Here is a 21974-nt window from a genome sequence, read left to right on the forward strand (position 1 = left end):
GTCAACTAGGTTGGCAATATTGGATTTCATGATAACATTGTATCGTTATGAAAAAGCACAGCCTAGTGACGATTTTTCGAAGAATCAATAAAAAAGTTGCCACTCTGTAGATTTGTTTTCATGATGAAGACAATTTACACTGTAACAAAGCGCTCAATTTACGTTATGTAGAATATTACTCTTAAAACTTTTCCTAACGATTAAAAAAAAAACACACTTTGGTTTTGGCATGAAAAAGAGTCCAACTTTTTTAATTCCGGAAGCTTGGCTTATTTCTTTGATAACTGAATTATTCAAACCAGTTCGTTTAATAAGGCTCACAAAAATAACAAAATAACATTAGCCTTATCTGAGAGCCATTTCAAGCAGGTCAAATAGCAGATGCGGCCTCGCTCTTATCATGATCCCCAACCTTATAGCAAAATTATGGTACATGACATTCTTTGTAGTTTTTTAAAACCCCTATCCTCACACCATAGCAGAAGTATCCTCACACCATAACAGAAGGATAGGGCTCTTTTTCCCCGTCAATTTTTATATAATGACTTTTAAATAGAGGGGATAACTTTTAACCGGGTATCACATAATTCTCAGAGCTACAGATTGACCATTGACCGAGATGCCTTGGGCAAAAAATAAGTTCCAAAGAGAGATATACTTGTTTATCTTTTATATAATACCTTAATTAATTAAATATGTAATAGAAATAATCTAAAATAAGTAATCGATACAGCATGGTTTACTTATGATTGAACGAAGTAGTGTCATCAACAATACTGAGATCCGAAAGCTACATTAGTATCTCTCTTGTTGTAGTTTTTGAAGAATTTCTTAGGCACCATTTAATGTCAGATATATTACACTGATGGTACTGTAGGAAGAACGCTTTCGTGACGTTGTTGAACGTCTAATTTTCCCGAGATCCAAATCAGACGACTAAACACCATCAATTAAACGTCTATCTTGGCTTATCAAGCGACTTTTTGTCTAACAATACAAATGAAACACAATACTTGATTCCAATAAAACACTGCTTTACTCTATGAAACAAATTGCAATTATACTTATAGTCATAATTATACATTATCTAACGAAAAATATTTTAACATTGCGTAGTATTGTGAAGCTCATAACTGGTACTAAAACCAAAAAATGATTTGACAAGAAAAGACAAGAAATGCTGATATACAATGTATTTAATGGCTGGTGGTAAAATTCAGTGGGAATTCACATAATAGCACGCATGCAATCACACAAACACGTATGCAGTCACATAAATGATGAAATAATTTAAATGTTTAGCTTAATTTTTTCAGCTTTTTATCTAATTTTGTGCGTATTTATGCGTGGTTGGGTGTCTGACGTTTAACTAGAATCTTCAATGAAAAAAAAATCTTGGGTGCAATAAAAGTTTGGTTGCTTGATAATTGTTTTAGATTCAGCAACACTGTCATCCAGCTTGAAAGTTATTTTTTCTCTAAAACCATAGCGTGCACTTTGATACGTAACGTAACGTGCACTTTGATACGTAACGTAACGTGCACTTTGATACGTAACGTAACGTTAACGTAAGTAACACACTCAACTCTTGATTGCGTTTACAACATCAGGTTTCAAATTGAAATAGAGCAATATTTCATTTCTATCTAAGAAATTTTCCTAGTGATTTCCTATTTTAAATACTTGATCCATTTCATAGAAATGGCTGTGAGGCAGTATTTAAAATACAAGACATCACTGGAAAATTTCCAATTTATTATCAATTAAGATTACTAGAAAATGATTATAAGTCTTTAAATAGTAAAAAACAAGCCTTTCGTTTTTTGATTTGTTAACATTGTCATGCATTATTCTATGTTTTATTACTCTAATCGAAATGAAAAAGAGTTCTAATAATTGAATGAGATAATTAAGTAATGGAAGTCAAATTTAAGTCAAATTTTTATTTAACAACAAAAAAAAATCCTTAAGAGTGGAAAATTAAAATCCATCATAAAAATACAACATTTTATTTGATTAGCATTTGTAAAGTCGTCAATAAAACCCGTCATTAGTTTGTCGCCCCTCATCTTTTCGGAATTTCCTTTTTCTAGTTATATATCAATATTGATGAAGAAAACATTTATACGGAAGAAAGCATGTAACAATATAAAATAAAAGAGAAATAAACTAATAAATGATTTTTAAATTCTGGATTTCTTTTTAAAGAAACATATTCTTCTCACTCAACGAGCGATTTTTTTTTCTCCCCAAGAAACCATATCAACAAACTTTGATTCAAAGAATCAGACATTTCAAGGATCGATTCGGTTGTAGTTTTCACTTTCTAATTTACTGTAAAAAGGAAATTCACAACAAAGAACCAACTTTATGAACTTGTTCAATTTTCTATAGATAACAGGAGGACATAATATTAACGGACTTGTTTGAAGCTTATAGGAAATGTAGTCTGTGTTTCTAAATAAAGAATAAAAAGTTCTGAGATATTAAAATGAAAATAATTAACTCTGGTATAGTTTCATATAAAAAAAATTTATGCATATGAAGATTTTGTGAATCTAACTTTAGGGTTGAGAGGGCTATTAAAAAAAGGCCTTTCTGCCCCACTACATAGAATGCAAAAATCTAAAAATTAAATACATTTTAAATACACTTTAAATGTAGATACATTAAAAAAATTTTTTTCTATATACTCTTATTCAAGTTAATATTTCTATTAATATTTATGAAAAATTTATGAAATTTTTATTTTCTAAAATTTATAAAATTTTATGAAATATTTTAAGTTAACATTTCTATTCAAGTTAATATTCTGCTCTAACTGTCAATATTATCAAAAACTTATAACTGATGCTCAATTATTCAAATAACTCTCCTATAATAAGACAATCAATAGAGTAAAGAAAAAGACATTCTCAATTTGTCAAAAATTAATCGAGTCAAAGAAATTCTTGATGCAACTGCATATTTTTTAGTCTCAAGATTATCTCACTTGACTTTTAAAAACTTTGAAAAGTTTTAAAAAAAATTTTTTTTTTTAGATTTATATTTTTACAATTGTTAACATTTCAAACTGATGATGATTATCATTAATGATTATTATCTTTAACGATTATTATTATCTTTACGCCAAATTGTAACTTGTGTTAATGGGAGTTAGAACTTTGAAAAATTTAAGAATTATGGTAATTGTTAGATGTTTAGCTACCTAATATATAAAAAATATAGTGAATGTTGACTTATTTAAAAAAAACTCCCAGACTTATAGACTGGTATTCATGATACATGCTTTTGGATATATTATACCTATAATAAATGTAGCAAATAACTAAATATTATTAGTAACATACAAATGAAACTTCTCATCTGCATTTTTCTCCAATAAAGGTACTCCACTGACAAAAAGCAGAAGCAACATGGTTAACAATGGGCTCATGATTGATGTCCACAATTTTTTTTCACTAATAACTGCAATACTAATAAGAAATGATCCCCACCAAACAAGTATTTCACCAAAATAATTGGGATGACGTGACCAAGACCACAAGCCAGCATTGCACCAGAGACCTTTATTACTCTAAAAAAAATTTCAGATATTTTTTTTTAGCTTTTCAAATTTTACTTTTACACTTAATTTATATTATGGTAAAAGTTTGAAAAATTCACCAAAAAATGGTGATTTTAAAAAGGACAATTTGCCTTCTTTCAAAAAATCTATCTTTCTTGTACAGCTTTTATCCTTTTGTTGTTTTTATCTTCTTTTTTTTTATCAAAAGTTTTTCATTTTTTATACTAGTAATTAATCAGTATCAAATTTTTTAAACTAATTCTTTCAAATAACAAAAAAAAAAAAAAATTGCGGACTAAAGGTACCTTTTCTTAGTTTTTTGAAATTTCAGTTAAAAGTGTTAAAAAAGTTATATACATTATAAGTTTAAAAAAATGTTAACCATTTAAGTTTAATATTATCTTACTGGGTTATCTTTAAAATTAAACTTTTGTTGGTCAGAGATGGTTTCAATTATTAACCCCAAGGAAAAGATAGCAAAGCCCACATAATCAGTAGTTTGAAGTTTTTGAATTGAAACATGAGCATTGATGTAAATAACAGGTAAGCTAACAGTAAACACCCAAAGAGCTTGCAATATCCAGAATATAGCAAATCTAATAGGATCCTGTCTTTTATCATCAAATCTTTTATCTTCACCTATTTTCAAAATTCGATAAAATAAATAACCAGTTAATCGCAAACCCCAAAGTAAAACCAATATGAAAATGGCAATTTGTCTTTCGTAGTGGGTCTAAAAATTTTAAACAAAAATAATCAACTTTGTTTTGTGACTTTTGCCAACAATCAATAACTTTTAAGGTCTTCTAGACCCTGTATAATCCCTGCAATCTAAAATTTAACAATTGTTTACAAAATTTTATCAACTAAAGTGAATTTTTATACAAACTTTATATATATATATATATATATATATATATATATATATATATATATATATATATATATGCAGATATTTTAACAAAGGAGGGTACTAACATTTGACATTAAAAAAGTCATCAAATTTAAAACTAGAAAATTGCTGCCTCCTGCAAAATCTGTTACTTTGTCAAACTTGCATGTTGCAGCCACAACAAAGAATGTAAACTGCATACCAATAGTTACAAGAGCTGAAATTAACACATTGTACTCATCGAATTTAAAAACTACAACAGGAGCCATGATAAGCCGATCAATAACTTAATTCTTGAATAAAGTCAGCTATATTTTGTATATCTGTATCTTTATTTTGTATATCAGTATGTATATATATCTGTTCCAAAGATAATTATTTGCCAGAAGTATATAGTTTGCAGCTAGAGCTTGTTAACATATCTAGAATCCACAATTATGTCAAAGGTTATACAATTTAAGAAATATATGATGTATATACTCTGAGTTATGTAACAATAAATTTAAATGATTGCTCGGTTTGATATTCTCGCCAAAAATATTTTACATTTTTTATTTTTGACATTTGTGCCGTAAACGGACAATTCAATGAACTTGATATATTTCTTACATATAAATGAAAGTGAAAGAAAATAGCAATGGCGGCGAATAGTGGATTTTCATTTGGGACAACAAATAACAACAGTAATCTCTTTGGGCCTAAAACTACAACTTCAACGTTTTCATTTGGTACTACTCCTGCGTTTACTGGTTTTGGATCAATTAACAATACTTCGGCGTCAACAAGTTTATCGTTTGGAGCGACAACAACAACCACAAGCTCTGGATTTTCATTTGGTGGTTTTGGTGGTGGTCTGACATCAACTTCACTGTCAAACACCAATACAGGTGTCCGAGATTAATTATTTTTTTGATTATTTATGTAAAAAAAGTTTTGTTAAATGCAATTGTCTTTACAGTAATTATGCTAATTTTATAGGAAGCTAATTTAATTAATTTTTCTTCATATACAAAGGTAAACTTAATGAAAGGTATTAATTTTGTTAAAAAAAAATTACATTTCTTTCTTTGTGCTATTTTTAATTGAATAGTAAAGCCCGTCTTTAACATTTTTTTATTTTCATAGGGACCTTGTTTGGGAGTAAGCCTTCTACAACAGGATTTGGCTTGTTTGATACAAAAAGCACATCTATTACTGCTCTGCCTTTCCAGCTTGGTGTAACAACAAATGCACCTTCTCTTTTATCAAATGATTCATTGTCATTGTAATTTCTTTCTTAATAATAAAAAGTTATATATCTCAAAGGTTAAATTCTGATAGTAAAGTTGAGTAAAAAACATGTTATACCTTAGAAAAGAAAATCTATACTGAACTGAGGAACTTTTAATGCTCAGTATTTGATCTCAAATTTTAGAGCTGTTCTATTTGTTGACTGTCAGCCATATTTCTGATAATTGTTATTTCTATTTTTATGTCTTTAAAATCAAATTCATATTAAGAAGTTTTAAGCTTGAACAAAGTAATTAAGCCTTAATCTTTGTTTTCTGGCTAAAGAACATACCAAGTATAAAAGATAGCCCTTTGTTTAGGTCAAAACCACTTGAGAATCCAAAAGAAGAAAAGGTTCCAATTGAACTTGTTAACTATATTAATGAAACAGAGTAAGTTATTGAAGTTGCCTATTTTTTAGTTGACAGAAAACTTAACCAGATAAAACTATTTTTTAGGTTTATCTGAATCCAAGTTCTTTGAGATTTCTATGTTAAAACTCAGATATTGCTGATGCTGATTCACAAAAAGAATGTGCAAAATTATTATCTTAACCATTAGCAACAAAACTAATGCTTAGCACTACTGTTTCATCTTTACATTTTTTTTCAAACAAACTCTTTAGGCTTTAATAAACAAACATTTTTTCAGGACATATCTTAAAACACAAAGAGAACTGAGGGATGAAATATCAAGAATATCTTCACAGTCAGTTAACAAAATTCAAGAGCAGTTAAATTCCATGAATCAGGTAAAAATTTTACTTGTTTTTTTTGTTATCTTTTTGAAATTTTTTTTCCTATCTTAATGGCTTTTTTTATTCAGGCAATAGCATTAATATCAAACAGCTTGCAAAGGGACAAGTTAGCTGCTGAACATCTTAAGAATCAAGTTGGCCAGGTTTATTAATATATATTCTTTTAAATTTATTTAAAAACAACTGTATTGTATTACATAATGGACCAGCTTCTCATCAGCCTCATAGTTTTCATTGTTTTCATAGTGAAAAAGTTGCATAAATATTATTTTGTAATTTTTTATACTAGCAAACATGGAGTTCAAATTCCAAGTTGAGCGTTTAATCCCTTTCCAGCTATAGCATGTGACCTAAAAATCTGAAATATTTCGGTTACAGTTTTATGGTCACATGCTGTAGGTGTTATTATGGGTTATTAAATTAACTTTTCTAAACTTTTACAGCATAAAATCAAAATTTAAATTTATTGGATGAATTTCTTCTTAGTGATTTATTTCTATAACTTAAAAATTTTTATATTTAACTCTTAAATATTTACATATATATTTAATAATTAAATAATGATTTTAATTATTTTAACTTATAAAATTTTAATAAAAATCAAGTTTAAAAAAAAATGATTTTATAGGAATTAAAAAATTCAGAGACAGCTCGTCTTATACGCGATCTACCTCAATCCAGTCTACATGATTTCAATGCTCCCATGCAGTACTTCCAATCACTTGTCTACTCTTTTCAAGCAAGAATCAACAAATTTCGTCAAGAAATAGAAGAGCTAGAAGTCTTTTTGTCATCTTCCTCACCTTCAACTCAATTTACTCCTCAAGGTAAAGCACATTCAACCAAAAAAAAAAAAATCAATAAAAAAAAAATTCAACCAAATTCAACGTTAAATAATAAACTTTTAAGGATTTTTATTTAAAAATTTTAAGTTTTTCTATTTAAAAAAATTTTATGATTTTTTTTCAACTTTTAGATTTGAAGGTTGTATTAAAAAGGCTGAGTGAGTCATTTCTTGGACTTGCTGCTGAACTTCAGACTGTTCATGAAGCTGTCAAAGTGAGTTAGTTTTAAAGTAGTATTTTTTTAATTTTATCAAAATCTACCCCATATCCCAAGAAATTGTTTGTTTGAATAATAGCTACTGAGAAAATTCTGCTGATTGTTACTTTGTTTTTGATTACACCTAATTTATACTTATTGAGCAAAATTATTTTGTTTAATATCGAAAAAAGTAAGTTAAAAGAATAAATGGTATTTTAGGCAGCCTACTCAATGCTTCTTTAATGCAAGATATTTTTCACTTGATAATTCTTAAATTATATTTCATAGACAGTCAAGCAGAAATACTTACAGTTTCTCCGAACAACATTTAATGATTATAAGGACCCTTTCACTTCAAGAAAAAAAAAACCTGACGTGCGAGGTAACTTCTTTAGATTTTTTTTTTTTTTCAATAAAGTTTGTGGCTTAAAGTTTGATGCATTATCAAATTTGATAGACATTTAGAGTTCAAGCGTTTCATATTTTATGTCCGATAAATCCTAAATTAAGGCTTATAATTTTAGAAAACCCAGATTTTAATGGACCATCGCCATTCCCTGCTGTCCAAGGAGCTGGAATTATTTCCACAGCATTTAAAAACGACAATAAGCGTGAGTCTTAACGTCTATATGCTCTGTTTTGTTCAGATTTTAGAAATCTATGACCAGAAGTTGAAAAAGAAATCCTTCTGATTTGAGATGCTTTTTTTTCTAGCTCAAAATCTCGGTTATAATTTGCGAAGCACTTCATCTTCCTCAAAGCCTAATGGAATTGGATTAACCCGCAGTTTGTCTTTTGATGGAACAGCCAAGTCAAATGCATTTGGAGTTTCCAATGAATTCGGATCGTCTTTTGGAAACAATTCGCTTATAGGCCAACCTACGTTAGCTGTCAGTAATGCGCTTAATATGCCTTCCACTCCTTCCGCTTTTAAGCTACGAAATCCACCGAACGGAAAAAGAGGGAAATTATATTAACCGTTAAACTTCTGTTTCGTAAACCGAGAAAAACTTGACGATATCATTGTCAAGGGACTCTATTTACGTAAGCCCAATAACTTACGTTCTACCAAGCGTAATTGTGCATCATTCTAAAAACACAACGAATTATGAACAATATAAATTTTAATACTTTCCATTCAGCCTGAATTTGGAAAAAAAATAAATTCATAATAAAATTTTTAAACGGGTCTCCTTTTTTTTTTTATTGATGCTTTACAAGTCTTGTTGTATGCACCGATTAGGTATCGTTAACGCACAACATTTCATTTACAATCATTTAGCTTTAACAAGATTTTTCCTTGCATCGCTTTTTTATTTTTATCATCTATCAAGACGACTATAGTGTTTTACCAGACTCATAATCTTTGTTACTCTCACGGATTTGTCGGCTTTTTTGGTCACTTCCCGGTTCATAAAAACGGGAAAAAATAGGCTATTTCTCGTGAAACCTGTATTCAAACCCTTTTTTTTAATAGAAGATTGATCCCCTTTATTGTTTTGATATGTATTTGGTAATGTTGAAAAAAGACTCGAAGAAACAATTTGCAGACACCAATCACTATCAAGCCTTGAGCATATTACAAAAAGTTATCAGAACTGTAAAAGAAAAAAACGATCTATTTACTTCGCCCCTTGGTTTTACAGTTGGTAAAATGATTTCATTTCCGTTTTATTGATGGTTTAACATTTAAACAAAAGCCCACGCAACAACAAAAGCTAAATAGCAGTACAGCGAAATAGCAATTAAGCATTTTTAGTATAGCGGTATAAATTTCTGTGGTATATTGGATAAATAAAAGACGAGATTAATTAATTTTCTTCATCAGAAGATCTGCTTTAGAAACACTTCTAATATGCTTCGTGCCGCAGCGTAGTGAATTTTCCACTAACAAATTAAGCACGTGTATAAGAGAAATCGTTTTGGTTGTTTTTATGGCCATGTTTATCTATTGTAATGCATTAACCAATTAAAGGTTATTGAAGGTTAGTAGAATTATTTAAAGAACTAGTCAAAAATATATTTGAGTAGCAGCTCAATTTTTTAGTCAAAACAAAAATTATTAAACAGTGTGCAATTTTTTATGTTACTACATTTTTTCTCTTTATTTGCTCATTTATTCTTTATACCCGGCTAATCTTTCCATTAAGAAAACCCAGGAACGAATATAAGTTGATATACTTTGTATTCGTTCCTGGGAATAATGGGTTGTCGCTTCTGAAGATAGTAGTAATGGTTGGAAGTCGGTGTGAAGTTTTTTAATAATGGCGCATTCGTATTTCATTTGTAATTTTTTTTGTTATTCTCCATAATTTTAACATTTGTTTTTAATGTTTGTTTGTTTTTTTTCTTGACAGCTCGTTGAAGTGTTCTTCACGTTCAAGTTTTCACCTTGTAAGTTGAGTTTTCTTGCAAAACTCCACTTTTCAGACATGGTCAACTTCATAGTCACTTTCTTAATTGTTATGTTTAGAAGTTTTACGGGACTTGTATAATTAATAAAGGAATATACATGAAAATTAAGAATATACAACTTCAAAGATCTCCTGATTTTTTAAATTCAGTTAAACAAATCAGAATGGTTACCCTAAAACCTAGCGTAATTTTACCTGAAGATGAGTAATTAATGAATTTCTATCTATTAAATGATGATTCTTATTTAGCACAACTGATGCTTCTTTTTTTAATTTGTTATTTAAATTAATGTAACGTAAATTATTGGAATTAATATACAAAGTTATTTACAATGTTAGCCGTTTACAAATATTATATTATTAAAATAATATATATTGTGACAAATATTTATGTGTTATTCCTCCGGGACACCATCCTTCATTTTCAGAGTGTACTTTTCCCAATATTCGGCATTTGATTCTCTTCCAAGGGGGATGCTTTATAAATTGTGTAAAAATAAGGTAAAAAAGTATCATATTAGAAAATAAGAAAAAACAAAATCCTCTATCACAATGTTTATGGTGCATATACCAAGATTTAAGGCTAGCTTTGTTAAGGAAAATATATTAAGATTTAAGGCTAGCTTGGTTCAGAAAAATATACTAAGATTTAAGGCTTAAGCTTTCTTGTTTAAGGTGCATAAATAGTTATGCCATAAATAGTTTGCAAAATAGAAAAAGAATGTATATAATGCAGAAAAAATAATGGAGAAGTAGTTACACCTAAAGTTATAAAAGACTATGAACTTACTAATCACGTTTGATACTGTTTGCCTCGCTTCCTTTTGACTCGGATGTTACTATTTCCTAAAATTCCAATTTTTATTAACTAAATTTATGTTTTTACTGTATTTTCATGAAAAAAAGTTTTTTTGAAAGAAAAAAAAAAAAAAGTTAAAATTTCTGAAAAATTTGACCTCTCCAGTTGGCTTTGTGGGTTTATTGGAGTTTATTTCCTTCTCTAAAAAAAAAAAATGAATTATTGATGTTATTCAAGTATTTTTGTTCTTTTTGTAATACGTAACGTAGGAAAGACTTTCTTGTCATAAATTCTCGTTGTTTACCGTTGTATATCTCGTTGTATATCGCGGTCTTCATTAAATTATGACAATCTTTTTTAAGATTCTTTCGAAAATATATTGCTGATCTCTTGTTAAAAAAAAGGAAAAAAAAACCTGTTTTATTTAGATAACAATTTATAATTAAAACATGTATCTTACTTGTTCCAGAAACACCCCCTCCTCCTCCAGATCCACCACCACCACCATTAACACCCATTCCACCTCCACCTCCACTTCCACCAGCTATATTATTAGATGGTTGAACAGGCGAGTTAACTGGTGATGAGATGCTCTTAGGTGTATAAGTACCCTCTGAGCTGGTGGTTTTATCTGCACCTCCTCCACCTCCTCCTCCACCACCACCACCTCCTGGATTACCAACACCACCACCACCACCAAATCCAGCGCCACCTCCAAGACCTGTATATTCGGCCTGCCCTTGACCTCCTCCACCAGCATCAAAGATTTCAGTACCACCATTCATACCGCTGCCACCTTCGGTTGCGTATCTTTCCAGTGTTGTAACTCGAGCAACCATCGGCATAATATTGAGATAATCGCATTCACTGGGTTGACATATCCCAGGCTCACCTTTAGGTCCCTAGGAAAGAAGCTAAACATGTGGTTAAATTTTTATTTTAAAGTTATAGTAAATACTCACTAAACCAAATTTTTATCAATTTGAGTGTATGTTGTACTCATGAAGCAAGTGTCCATGTTATGGGGGTTTATTTACTAAGAAAATTATCTAGTTTGTTAAATGAAAATTTTAGATAAGTATATGTTTAGTTGTCCAGTTACCTCAAATAAAAGAGAGAAGGTTATTTATTGCTAAGTTTTGTCTTTTGTATATCTTGTTAAAATCAATTTATAAATTCTTTCTTTTAGTTTACTTCAAATGCTTTTTTTTAAACGCTAAAAAATAACTTTACATCTGTTCCTTAAAAAAATACCTCAGGACCAGGCATTCCAGGTGGACCAGGTGGACCAGGTGAGCCCTTAAAAGGAAAACGTATGGTTAATTAATTTTACAAATATTTTAATATTGATTTTTTAATGATGAAAGGAAAAAAAGTTGCTTTTTTGTACTTAATATTTAAATATTACTTACTGTCGTGAAGGTTTAACATTATTTCTTACCGTACTTATAGCAAGCAGGTAAAAGTACTTACATCGCTTCCGTCAGGACCGTCCATTCCATCTGCACCCTTCATTTTGATTTGCATAGCATCTCCGAGCTAAAATTATTCATAAACTTTGTAGCAAAAATTGCAATAAATTAGGTCATAAATTTCCAGCGTCAATTTTTTCTGTCATTTTTTTCAAAAAAATTATATATCAATTTTATAATTTATATATTATATATGTTATAATATTTTATAAAAAATTATATATTAATTTTTTGAATAAAATTATTATTATATTGTTACCTTTTTTTAATCAAAAATTATTTTCATATTGATAGAGCGGAGGAGTTTTAATAATAAATTAGAACTTTGAACTTACAATACTTTGAGGCGAAGCTTCAATGTTGAATTTTTTTTCTGATTTCCTCGGTGATTCAATCTTCGCCTTTTTTACTTTCTCTGTCTAAAAAATAGAAGCGAGTTTTGAATAAATATTTGAATGAGTTTCTTTACATATAAACACATGATATTGTTTAAAATGTAGAAAACCTTTTGATTGGCGCTCTTTGAGTACTTGTGATGATGTTTAGCTTCATGGAGCTGAACGAGGAGCAGGACAACAATTACCCATTTACTCCAGCACATCTATAAAGTATTGCAGAAAATGTAGATAAAAAAAAATGAACAAAAATGTGTTTTGTTAACTGCCTAGTACAATTAAAGCTACAATAATCGTGAGTCTACAAAGAAAATAATAACAACTATTTTTAGACCAAACAAGATGCTCTTGCATATAATAGCCGTATTGTGTATTTTAACATGTTAATATTTCATTAGTTGTTGCTTATTATTGTATCGAGGCCTCTAAAGCTATAGCACATAATATAATACATTATTTTTTGTAAAAAAAGTTCTGAGTAAGGTAATTTGATAAATAAGAATGCAAAATGATACCTGAGATAATTTTGAAAAAGAGACAGCTTTCGAGAGGTTTACGCCTAATTGCTTTTTAGATTCGCCATTTTAAACTATGCAAAAAATGAGTAAGCAGTTATGCATCTGTTTATTGATGCATAAAGAAGCGAAAATAAACGATAACAAACGACTAAGTACCTACTTTAACTAATGTTATTCTCTTCAATCTGCTTTTCAAATTTTATTTGATTTAAATAAATATAAAGAACCAATTTAGATTCTTTTTTATATTGATAGTTTGTTTTCTCCTCGCCCCAAAAGAGGAGGGACATTGCTTTTAAAATAATAATATTTTTTTAAAACTTTTTTTAAGAGTTTTTTTTTTTTATTTATTACTTATTTTTATATTTACTTTTATTCTTATTAGAAAAGGAAGGACTTATAATTTTAGGGCTTTCGAAGGGGTACTTCATGAGAGTTTTTTTGTCGAAAATTTAAACAAAAATAGTCAATATAATTATAATGTCAAAAAAATGTTTGATAAATTCAAGCAAATTTAAAATATTTTTGCAGGATCTACATCACAAGACAAAAATATCCCAGGACAACAAATAAAGTTGTTATGTTTTGATTATTTTTATCAGGACTTAAACTAAAATTTGTTTTACCATTTTGAACTTAATGAGTAATTAAGGAGTATCAAGAGCTTTTTTTAATGTGTAAGCACGTGCGTTTAGCTTTTTTTTAATGTGTAAGCACGTACGTTTAGCTTTTCCCTCACTAAACACTTACATACACATAATGAAACCTATGGGGTTTTTAAAGTAACTAAATCACATATCTATAAAAATGAAAGTGTAAGACAACTATTTACAATCAAACAAAGGTTCTCTTTTTATTTTCTAGAAAAAGATGAATATAATGTCAATAAAAAAGCTGTATTATTATTAACACTAGTTTACGTCTTCTACTTCTGAGAAATTTTATATCTCAATAGAGTTGTTAACAGTACTATTATAAAAATACTTCTATTCCTCCGGAAAAAAGTCTCAATTTTTGGATGTCTTTTATCTGTTTTTCGTTGCTTATTGCAAGAAGCCTTTTAGGGTAAGCCAATGAATTGGTGAGCAGGATTTGGGAGCAGGATTTGCATTATTGTTTTTTATTTGTTATCGCCAATAAAGTATTTTGTCTTAACAAATCCGGACTCTTTATATCATTTAAGAAAACTGAAAGTTTCTTCAGAGTTTTTCTTTTTTTAAAACTGTTGGGGTCACCAGTTCTTTTAGTTTTAACGTCATTAGTTTCAACTGTAAAAACACCCAAAACATTTTTAGGAACTTTTATTTGTTCAGCATTTTATTCAACGGTGCTTTTTTTTTTCTTTTCTTTTAAAAACCCCAAATGCCATGTACCAAGATAAAAATGAAAGTAGCAAGGCAAAAAATGAATGTAGCAAAGCAAAAATGAATGTACCAAAGCAAAAATGAATGTAGCAAAGCAAAAATGAATGTAGCAAAGCAAAAATGAATGTACCAAGACAAAAAATGATCTCAAAAGTATTAGTGGTTTCTCTTATACTTTTTAGTCAATACCAACATCATGACATCATCACCAAGGCTGACATCATCTAACTGAGGTACTTTAACGGAAGATTTTTCTTGAGGTTGTTCTAAATAAATGAGCATATTTTATTTATCTTTTTTTGTTTCCTTTCTTCCGTGGTAGACAAAGAAAGAAGATTACTTTTGCAAAAGACATTTACACTGAGTTGGTGTAAGTAAAATTCTTCCTGAATGGGAATCAGCAGAGGCTGTAAGTTATACATTTTATCCATGGTATTCACTCCAATCGTCTCCTCAGTTTAAGTTTCATTAAAATTTTTATCATATTTGATAGTAAACATTTTTGCTTGTTTCATGTGTATAATCTTTTAAGCTATAGCCATACACTTAATAGCATCATTTAAAATTTTGCATCAAAATCCATGCAAATTTATAAAAGCTGCTTTACAGACCATTAACTTCCCAGAAGAAGGAATGATTATAAATACAGCTGCAGTTTTGAGAGGTTGAATAGATAATCAATATCAAGTAACCTCCTTCGCTGTTTAACCTTTGGTTGCGCTAATAAAGCTTAAATAACTGTCCTACTCATTCTTTATGTCAAAACTTCGGAATTAATCAAATATAATTTTTTTAATTTTCTTCACAAATTTTGGAATGACGTTTTAAACTTGCACCTTCAAATGAAACAAATCTAATTTATAAAGCATTATATTTTCTAATAATACAATTTATAAAAAGTATGATAAAAAACAGTGTAACTATTACAGAAAACGAAGTTTAGATTTAGCAGAAACATATGCCAAGCTGATAATTTATTTTTAGTTGCAAAACAAGGTTTGCATACTTATAACTATAGGCGATAGTGGAACTGACTTGCAACCTTTATTCAAATCAAAGGAAATTGCAATTCAACGTTATTTTTTCAATATAGAAAACTTCGTTCTATAAATATCAGCCTTATAACGTAATTTTACTGAACATTTTTCTGGACGCCCTTTTCCCCTGTTTTGATTCTCTGTAGATGAACTGCTATTTGATGCTTTTCCGAACTCATTTTGTTTTCAAGTTTTAAAACAACAACGAAATGACGTAAAAATTGCAGAAAACATTAAACCTTCAGCTGAAACTCTCTGCTCTTCCCAAATCAACAACAGGGATACTGAAAATTAGGCTATTTTTAAGGGTGACTCCAGGCAATGCCCAAAAACTTAATTTATGTTGTGTATAGCTAGTCGTGTGTTACCTTTAGAGAATTGAAATGAATGCAAAATTCAATATCTGAAAAATAATGATTGAAAAAAACTGATTCCAATACTGACTGTTACATACTGAATCAGGGGTTCCATATTCCGGCCGATTTTGATCGCGTTTGATAGCAAATTCCGGAATAATTTGACATGTCGGAATTGAATTAATAATACTTCAATTAAATGCAACCAAAGTTCGGATTCAGAAAAATTTCCTCACAGAACTTTGAATTTTTAGTTTTTGACAGAATTTACGGGAAGTGTCGGAATTCCGATTAGATTTTAGAATAATGTTCGGAATTTAATTTACAATATCAGAATCATCTCGCAATTTTCGAAACTTTGATTGAACATAAAACGTGTTTGAACAAAAACAAGTTGCTTTATACTTTATTAGAGTTCAAAAGTTAAACATACACAAAGAACGTTTTACTTGATGCATTTTTTAACTGGTTTTAATCATTTGCTTTAGCTCGTTCAGCTTTTTAATTAACAGTCTTTTTTGGTAAACTTGACTAGATGCATCTTAGATTGAAGATGCAAAATCATTTGCACATTGTTAGGGTCAGTTCGAGTTTGGCGGACATAGCAACAGATTAGCTAGGCTGAAGGTCTCATTATTAGAGCCATATTGTGGCAACTTGGCAGAAAGTCTATTGATTTTTTGAGCTAGAGCAGCAATAAACTTGTACCATTCTAATTCACAAAAAGCCACAAAGAATTTGGAAAATTTTCTTGTTTTCCATGTAAGTTGCTTGCTCTTCTAAAAGTGGGGGTTCTACTTTTAACACATTTTCAATTATAATAGATTGAGTGTTCCATCTAGTAGCGATCAGAGTTTGAGGTAATTTGAACGTGACTGAAAAAAAATTTAAGATATTTAAAAAGCTAGTAATGGTTGCAAATGATTTTAAATAGTTATTAATAGCTTGAAACAATTGATAATAACTTAAAATGATTGGCAAAAATGTTAAAATGTATCAAATAATGTTATTATCTCAGCTGATCAACATGTGCATCAATCATGTGTGAATTAGTTTTTGTAGCACAAGCATTCAAGTGTGAATTTGTTTTGGTAGCTTACCAATTTACAAAAAAACTCCAGAACCTCCTTAACCTAAGAAGTCTTAACAAGATAGTGGAGTTTTGTTGATGTACTTTTGTGGTTCTCTTCTTCTTCTTCTTTTTTTTGCCGTGAGTTTGTTTGGTCCCTAGTAATTACCCTTAAATGATGGCATTTTAATTTTGATAGCTGCAATAAATTTGACTTAATTTAATACTTAATAAGTGCACTAGACCTTTAATAACTTGCTACAATTTTTAATAATTGAAAATAATTTAGATGGCTTTTACATAACTGAGGTAGTTGACTTGAGTGAATGGATGATCTTGGGATAGTGGAGACATGAACTCGACGTAACTTTCTCTTTAAGCTTGAGGTAGGCGCTTGAAATGCTCCAACAGCTTATAAACTTTGATCTTTTAGTCATCACCTCTACTTTTGACCGGTGTCTTGCTAGGATTAGGAGTTGCTGGAGTTTGAGTCAGACTCTAAATAGCTGATAAGGCTGCCTTTAAGGCCTCCGTAATCTCATGATTATGACCTCGGTAATCTCATGATTATGAACTTTCATGAAGAAGCTTAAAGGTTCCATAAATTTTCAAATTAGAAAGTTTGAAAGTAAAAACATTTTTGACTAAGAATTCAAATAGAACTTAAAAAATTCTGTTATAAAGTTCAAAAACTGAAAAGAAAACGATAAATCTTGTGTCAAGTTAACATAATACCGTGTCAAAATATTCGAGTAGAAATGATTTCTGACTTGGTGAAACCTTTTTCCGAAATACCGACGGTATTCGGAATTTTTTTCCAAACGCAGGCCTCTTAACTGAATTTTATAAACATTAGAAGAACGGAACTTATTTATAAATGTTGGTTTGGAGTATTATTTTTAATTCCATAGATGTATGGAAGGATTCTATATCACTGCATAGCAAATCCATACATCGACAATAAATAAGATACACTCTTATAAAGGAAACATGCTAAAATTATCTAATCCAAATTAATTATATTAAATAAACACCGTAATACTACTTTTTTAATTTATTTTTTAGATCTTGCTAAAAGAAAATAAATGAATTATCAATCTTCATTAAAACTATTTTCACGGCAAGGTAACCCTAACATATTGTTGTCAAAGTATGTTTATATATATATATGTGTGTGTGTGTGTGTGTGTGTGTGTGTGTGTGTGTGTGTGTGTGTGTGTGTGTGTGTGTGTGTGTGTGTGTGTATATGTATATATATATATATATATATATATATATATATATATATATATATATATATATATATATATATATATATATATATATATATATATATAAATGTGTATATGTATGTATGTATGTATGTATGTATGTATGTATGTATGTATGTATGTATGTATGTATGTATGTATGTATGTATGTATGTATGTATGTACAGTACTGTGAATAAGTTTTAGCCCACTTATTAAAACTCGTGTTTTTTTAACAGATTTTGAATAATAGCTTCCCATTATTTTTTTATGTAAAATAAAATAATGTCTAACTTCAAACAATACTAAACATTATTTTAACAAACAAAAGCAATGTTTATCAAAACTTTACATTGATTTTTGTATTTAGATATCTAACGTGTTTATTTTTATTGTATGCTGATCTAAACCCAATTTGTATCAGCTCGTTTGTTTTTAGTTTGCTCTTGCATTTTTGTTTATTTATTGCTGTGAAGGCTTCATATTAGATGATAGCAGTTTACAATATTATTTTTTATTGTTATTTAAGTAATAAAGTGGGTAAAATTCCACAACTCAAACGTAAAAAAATTATCTTGCTTCATGAAGTAGGTTATTCTCAACGACAAATTGATCAAAAAACAAAATATTCAAGGACAGCCATTAGAGAAATTATAAAAAAATTTTAAAACACGAGATCTCTCGAGGATAAAATTTGAAGAGGAAGACCTCCAAAGCTTATAAAACATGACATAAAGTATTTTTAAAATGTGTCTCTGCGAAATCAGAAAAAAACCTCCAGTGAACTAGCCCAAGACATTCAGGCTGCGACTGGGGCAAATGTTTCCTCATCTTGCATTCGACGACATTTGCTAAAAGCTGGGTTAAGAGGGTGTGTTGCATTTCAAAAGCCTTTACTATGTTGTGGCAATAAAGAAAAAAGACTTAAATATGCAAAACAGCATAATAATTGGACACAAGGAATGTTAAACCGTGTACTATACACAGATGAATCAAAATTTGAATTATTCGGTAGTAGAAGATGACAGTATGTAAGAAGAAGGGTAGGAGAGGCTTTGTGCCCTGATTGTCTACATCCAACAATCAAGCATGGGGGAGGTTCTGTTTTAGTTTGGGGTTGTATTTCATCATCTGGAGTAGGTGATTTAATCAGAATTGATGGCAAACTGACAGGAGAACAGTATAAAGAAATTTTAAGACATCATGCAATACCATCTAGAATGAGACTAATTGTTAATAATTTCATTCTACAGCAAGACAATGATCCCAAACATTGTTCCCAAATGGCCAAAAAATATTTACAGGACATGTGTGAGGAGGGAGTTCTTGAAGTAATGAACTGGCCTCCTCAAAGTCCAGATTTGAACATTATTGAACATGTTTGGGATTATTTGGATAAAAAAAAAGGCTGAATATAACCCCAAAAATGTTGAAGAATGTTTTCGAATATTAAAAAGAGAGTGGGACAATATTCCAGAAAATTTCATTACAAATTTATATGAATCAATTCCCAGGAGATTTGATCAACGCAAAAGGCGGACATACAAAGTATAAATTGTTCTTTCTTTTTGTATCACATTTTATCAAATTATTTCTAAATATTTTTGTTTATAATATGTGTCTATAAACCTGATTTTTTTATACTTCATAAGTCCTTTATATTTTTACGATAAAGTCAAAAATAATTATAAACTTATGGTGGGCTAAAACTTATTCACAGTACTGTATGTATGTATGTATGTATGTATGTATGTATGTATGTATGTATGTATGTATGTATGTATGTATGTATGTATGTATGTATGTATGTATGTGTGTATGTATGTGTGTGTGTTTGTATGTATGTAATATTATGTAGAGTAACTTTGTGAATTACATGTTAGTCATTTTTTTTACTTAACATTTATTTTACAAACTAAACAGTATATTTCTAAATTAGTCTTGCAGGTTTTAAACAAAAAGCTGCACACATCTTGTGGCTTAGGGCAGCAATTTCAAAAGGCTTCACCCGACACAGAAGGTTTAGCCATTTTTTAAAATATATTTATATTTTTATTGCATTGTAATCATTTTTAGTTATTTACTAAAAAATAGTTTTTGTAAATTATTGTAGTCGATTCCTTACTTGGTTGTATTTTGAATTCACAGCTCAAAAAAATTTATTGGAACATGATGATTTCTTTGATGTGAAAAAACTTGTAAGCATGAAGAAATTGTTTGATTCTCGTGTTCATCTGGGCCATCATGAAGGGACTTGGAATCAACTTACAAAACCTTACATTTATGGCCAACGTTCAACACAACTTATTATAGATCTTAATCAAACTGTGGAATGCTTAAATGTAAGTAAAATGTAATATTTTATGTCATTTATGTAAATTTTGTATCTATACATTTAAAGAACTTTTATATATATTTTTCTCCTTACAGTGTGCACTAAATGTTCTTAGTCATATTGCTTTCAATCAAGGTATTATAGTATTCATATCAACAAATCCACGATTTGATTACCTTATTCAGAAAACAGCTAGGGACTGTGAAGAATATTTTATAACTCATGGATGGCAGAAAGGTTTATTCAACAATTCACCAAAAAAACTTGGTACTGAAAATCTCCCAGATCTGGTAATAGCATTCAATAACTCAAGATTTGAAAAAACCCGCGAAGCAATCATAGAGGCAGCTATGTGTAATATACCTGTTATTGGAATAGTAGATACAGATTGTGACCCAAGGTTAATAACATACCCAGTTCCAGCTAATGATGATACATATGACTCAGTTAATCACTTATGTGAAGTGTTTAAGCAAGCAATCCTGAATGCTAAAGAAAAGCGCAAAGAACTTTTATAATCTTCTTAGGAATTTTTTTTATATATAAAGAACATGGAAGCTTAATTATAATTTAAGGTGTTCATTTTAAAATCATGATATTTATGTGATGTTTGAATCTTTTACAGATGCTGGACACAAACTATTTTTCTGTAATACTTGTGTGACTTTTACTGTACTGGTTTTGTAGAAATACCCAAAGAGATAAGAATTTAGTTCATAATGGAGATTTACAAATAAAGAATTGTTACTTCGTAGGGCTATAGATGAAAAGATATAATCTATAATGAAATAATAAATTAACTTGATATATATCACAATCCACCAAATTGGGATTGACAGTTTCCATAGGTCTTTGTTATAGTTTTCGTCACCAAATTCACTTTGATACAATTTGATTATATAAATTAAATAAGGCTGCAGGGGGAAGAACGGCAGTCATATTTTTAAATTTCTTAAGTTATTGCCCCTGTTTAAAAGATGATTAAACAGTAAGTTTCTTTTAAATCAATTTCTGCAATAAAGTTAGCAAAACCATTTGTCAAATATTGTTGACAATTAATTAATTGTTAAGCATCTCAATTATTTACAGAGCCACTGCAAAAAAATTGTTCTTTTTTAAAGCGATAAAAACGCTCTACTTAGAAAAAAAAGTCATTTTTCAAGAAAACTTGACTCTAATAAAATCAACTTTGAAGCTAGTCGTCCAAAAGAAAGTTTTAAAAGAACAAACCCAAAAACAACAGAAAAACTAGAAAACAATCGAAGCCCGACTCTAAAATTGAATCCAAAAACCTCAAAAAGTATAAACGCCATTTATTCTCCAGTTTAACATGTTTAAATTATCAAAAAACTTCTGATTTTTTTTCTTGTTATTGTTGATTTTTTTTTATCTTGTGATAAATTCATCTAAAGCTTTTATATGACAAACAAAGGTT

At 29.3% G+C, this 21974-nt stretch overlaps 6 protein-coding genes and 1 long non-coding RNA gene across 8 annotated transcripts in view; 3 read left to right on the forward strand and 4 right to left on the reverse strand.

The window, feature by feature from the left end:
• LOC149892434 (uncharacterized) overlaps positions 1–21974 on the reverse strand; it is a 335617-nt gene that overhangs the window by 275411 nt on the left and 38232 nt on the right. The gene's annotated exons all lie outside the window — the stretch shown is intronic.
• LOC145190968 (mitochondrial carnitine/acylcarnitine carrier protein-like) overlaps positions 1–21974 on the reverse strand; it is a 176862-nt gene that overhangs the window by 116662 nt on the left and 38226 nt on the right. The window lies entirely within an intron of this gene.
• On the reverse strand, positions 1924–5031 carry LOC145187902 (uncharacterized). 2 transcript variants are annotated; one of them, XM_090077385.1, is made up of 4 exons: positions 4547–4981; positions 3975–4301; positions 3351–3577; positions 1924–2457 (listed from the first exon to the last, which is right to left on the reverse strand). In XM_090077385.1, exons 1-4 carry the CDS (start codon positions 4727–4729, stop codon positions 2295–2297), a joined length of 900 nt encoding a protein of 299 aa, XP_089933511.1. In that variant the 5' UTR covers positions 4730–4981; the 3' UTR covers positions 1924–2294. The 2 variants fall into 2 exon arrangements, with proteins under 2 accessions (XP_089933511.1, XP_089933512.1); XM_090077386.1 differs by lacking the exon at positions 3975–4301 and having other exon boundaries at positions 4547–5031.
• On the forward strand, positions 5012–8719 carry LOC145184332 (nucleoporin p58/p45-like). Its single transcript, XM_090077381.1, has 10 exons — positions 5012–5347; positions 5586–5724; positions 6050–6121; positions 6381–6480; positions 6555–6629; positions 7115–7313; positions 7463–7545; positions 7819–7912; positions 8055–8141; positions 8245–8719. The coding sequence occupies exons 1-10, from the start codon at positions 5098–5100 to the stop codon at positions 8505–8507; spliced, it is 1362 nt and encodes a 453-aa protein (XP_089933507.1). The 5' UTR covers positions 5012–5097; the 3' UTR covers positions 8508–8719.
• LOC145195959 (uncharacterized) lies at positions 10206–13264 on the reverse strand. Its single transcript, XM_090077383.1, has 9 exons — positions 13126–13264; positions 12721–12816; positions 12551–12634; positions 12217–12282; positions 11998–12042; positions 11204–11645; positions 10901–10944; positions 10735–10790; positions 10206–10421 (listed from the first exon to the last, which is right to left on the reverse strand). The coding sequence occupies exons 2-9, from the start codon at positions 12814–12816 to the stop codon at positions 10340–10342; spliced, it is 915 nt and encodes a 304-aa protein (XP_089933509.1). The 5' UTR covers positions 13126–13264; the 3' UTR covers positions 10206–10339.
• On the forward strand, positions 14076–14900 carry LOC149892445 (uncharacterized). The gene is made up of 3 exons (XR_016449607.1): positions 14076–14193; positions 14675–14725; positions 14815–14900. It is a non-coding gene; the product is annotated as an uncharacterized LOC149892445 (long non-coding RNA).
• LOC145194451 (small ribosomal subunit protein uS2m-like) lies at positions 16987–21277 on the forward strand. The gene is made up of 4 exons (XM_090080565.1): positions 16987–18079; positions 20144–20224; positions 20353–20546; positions 20635–21277. Exons 1-4 carry the CDS (start codon positions 18040–18042, stop codon positions 21055–21057), a joined length of 738 nt encoding a protein of 245 aa, XP_089936691.1. The 5' UTR covers positions 16987–18039; the 3' UTR covers positions 21058–21277.

The sequence above is a fragment of the Hydra viridissima genome, unplaced genomic scaffold (genome assembly GCF_058129835.1).
Source record: "Hydra viridissima isolate aposymbiotic clone 2 unplaced genomic scaffold, HvirCarnegie_v1 scaffold_2, whole genome shotgun sequence".
Lineage (NCBI taxonomy): Eukaryota > Metazoa > Cnidaria > Hydrozoa > Anthoathecata > Hydridae > Hydra > Hydra viridissima.

Excerpts from the sequence above, each read along its gene's own strand:
- LOC145187902 (XM_090077385.1), bottom strand. The coding sequence starts at position 4,729 with ATGGCTCCTGTTGTAGTTTTTAAATTCGATGAGTACAATGTGTTAATT. Across the intron at positions 4,302-4,546 it reads TGACTTTTTTAATGTCAAAT|ACCCACTACGAAAGACAAAT; the intron begins GTTAGTACCCTC and ends TAAAATTTTTAG. Across the intron at positions 3,578-3,974 it reads TTAATTTTAAAGATAACCCA|AGTAATAAAGGTCTCTGGTG; the intron begins GTAAGATAATAT and ends AATTTTTTTTAG.
- LOC145184332 (XM_090077381.1), top strand. The coding sequence starts at position 5,098 with ATGGCGGCGAATAGTGGATTTTCATTTGGGACAACAAATAACAACAGT. Across the intron at positions 5,348-5,585 it reads ACTGTCAAACACCAATACAG|GGACCTTGTTTGGGAGTAAG; the intron begins GTGTCCGAGATT and ends TTATTTTCATAG. Across the intron at positions 7,546-7,818 it reads CTGTTCATGAAGCTGTCAAA|ACAGTCAAGCAGAAATACTT; the intron begins GTGAGTTAGTTT and ends TATATTTCATAG.
- LOC145195959 (XM_090077383.1), bottom strand. The coding sequence starts at position 12,816 with ATGTGCTGGAGTAAATGGGTAATTGTTGTCCTGCTCCTCGTTCAGCTC. Across the intron at positions 11,646-11,997 it reads CTGGAATGCCTGGTCCTGAG|GGACCTAAAGGTGAGCCTGG; the intron begins GTATTTTTTTAA and ends CTTCTTTCCTAG. Across the intron at positions 10,945-11,203 it reads AGGGGGTGTTTCTGGAACAA|AGAAGGAAATAAACTCCAAT; the intron begins GTAAGATACATG and ends TTTTTTTTTTAG.
- LOC145194451 (XM_090080565.1), top strand. The coding sequence starts at position 18,040 with ATGAATTATCAATCTTCATTAAAACTATTTTCACGGCAAG. Across the intron at positions 18,080-20,143 it reads AAAACTATTTTCACGGCAAG|TCTTGCAGGTTTTAAACAAA; the intron begins GTAACCCTAACA and ends TTTCTAAATTAG. Across the intron at positions 20,225-20,352 it reads GGCTTCACCCGACACAGAAG|CTCAAAAAAATTTATTGGAA; the intron begins GTTTAGCCATTT and ends TTGAATTCACAG.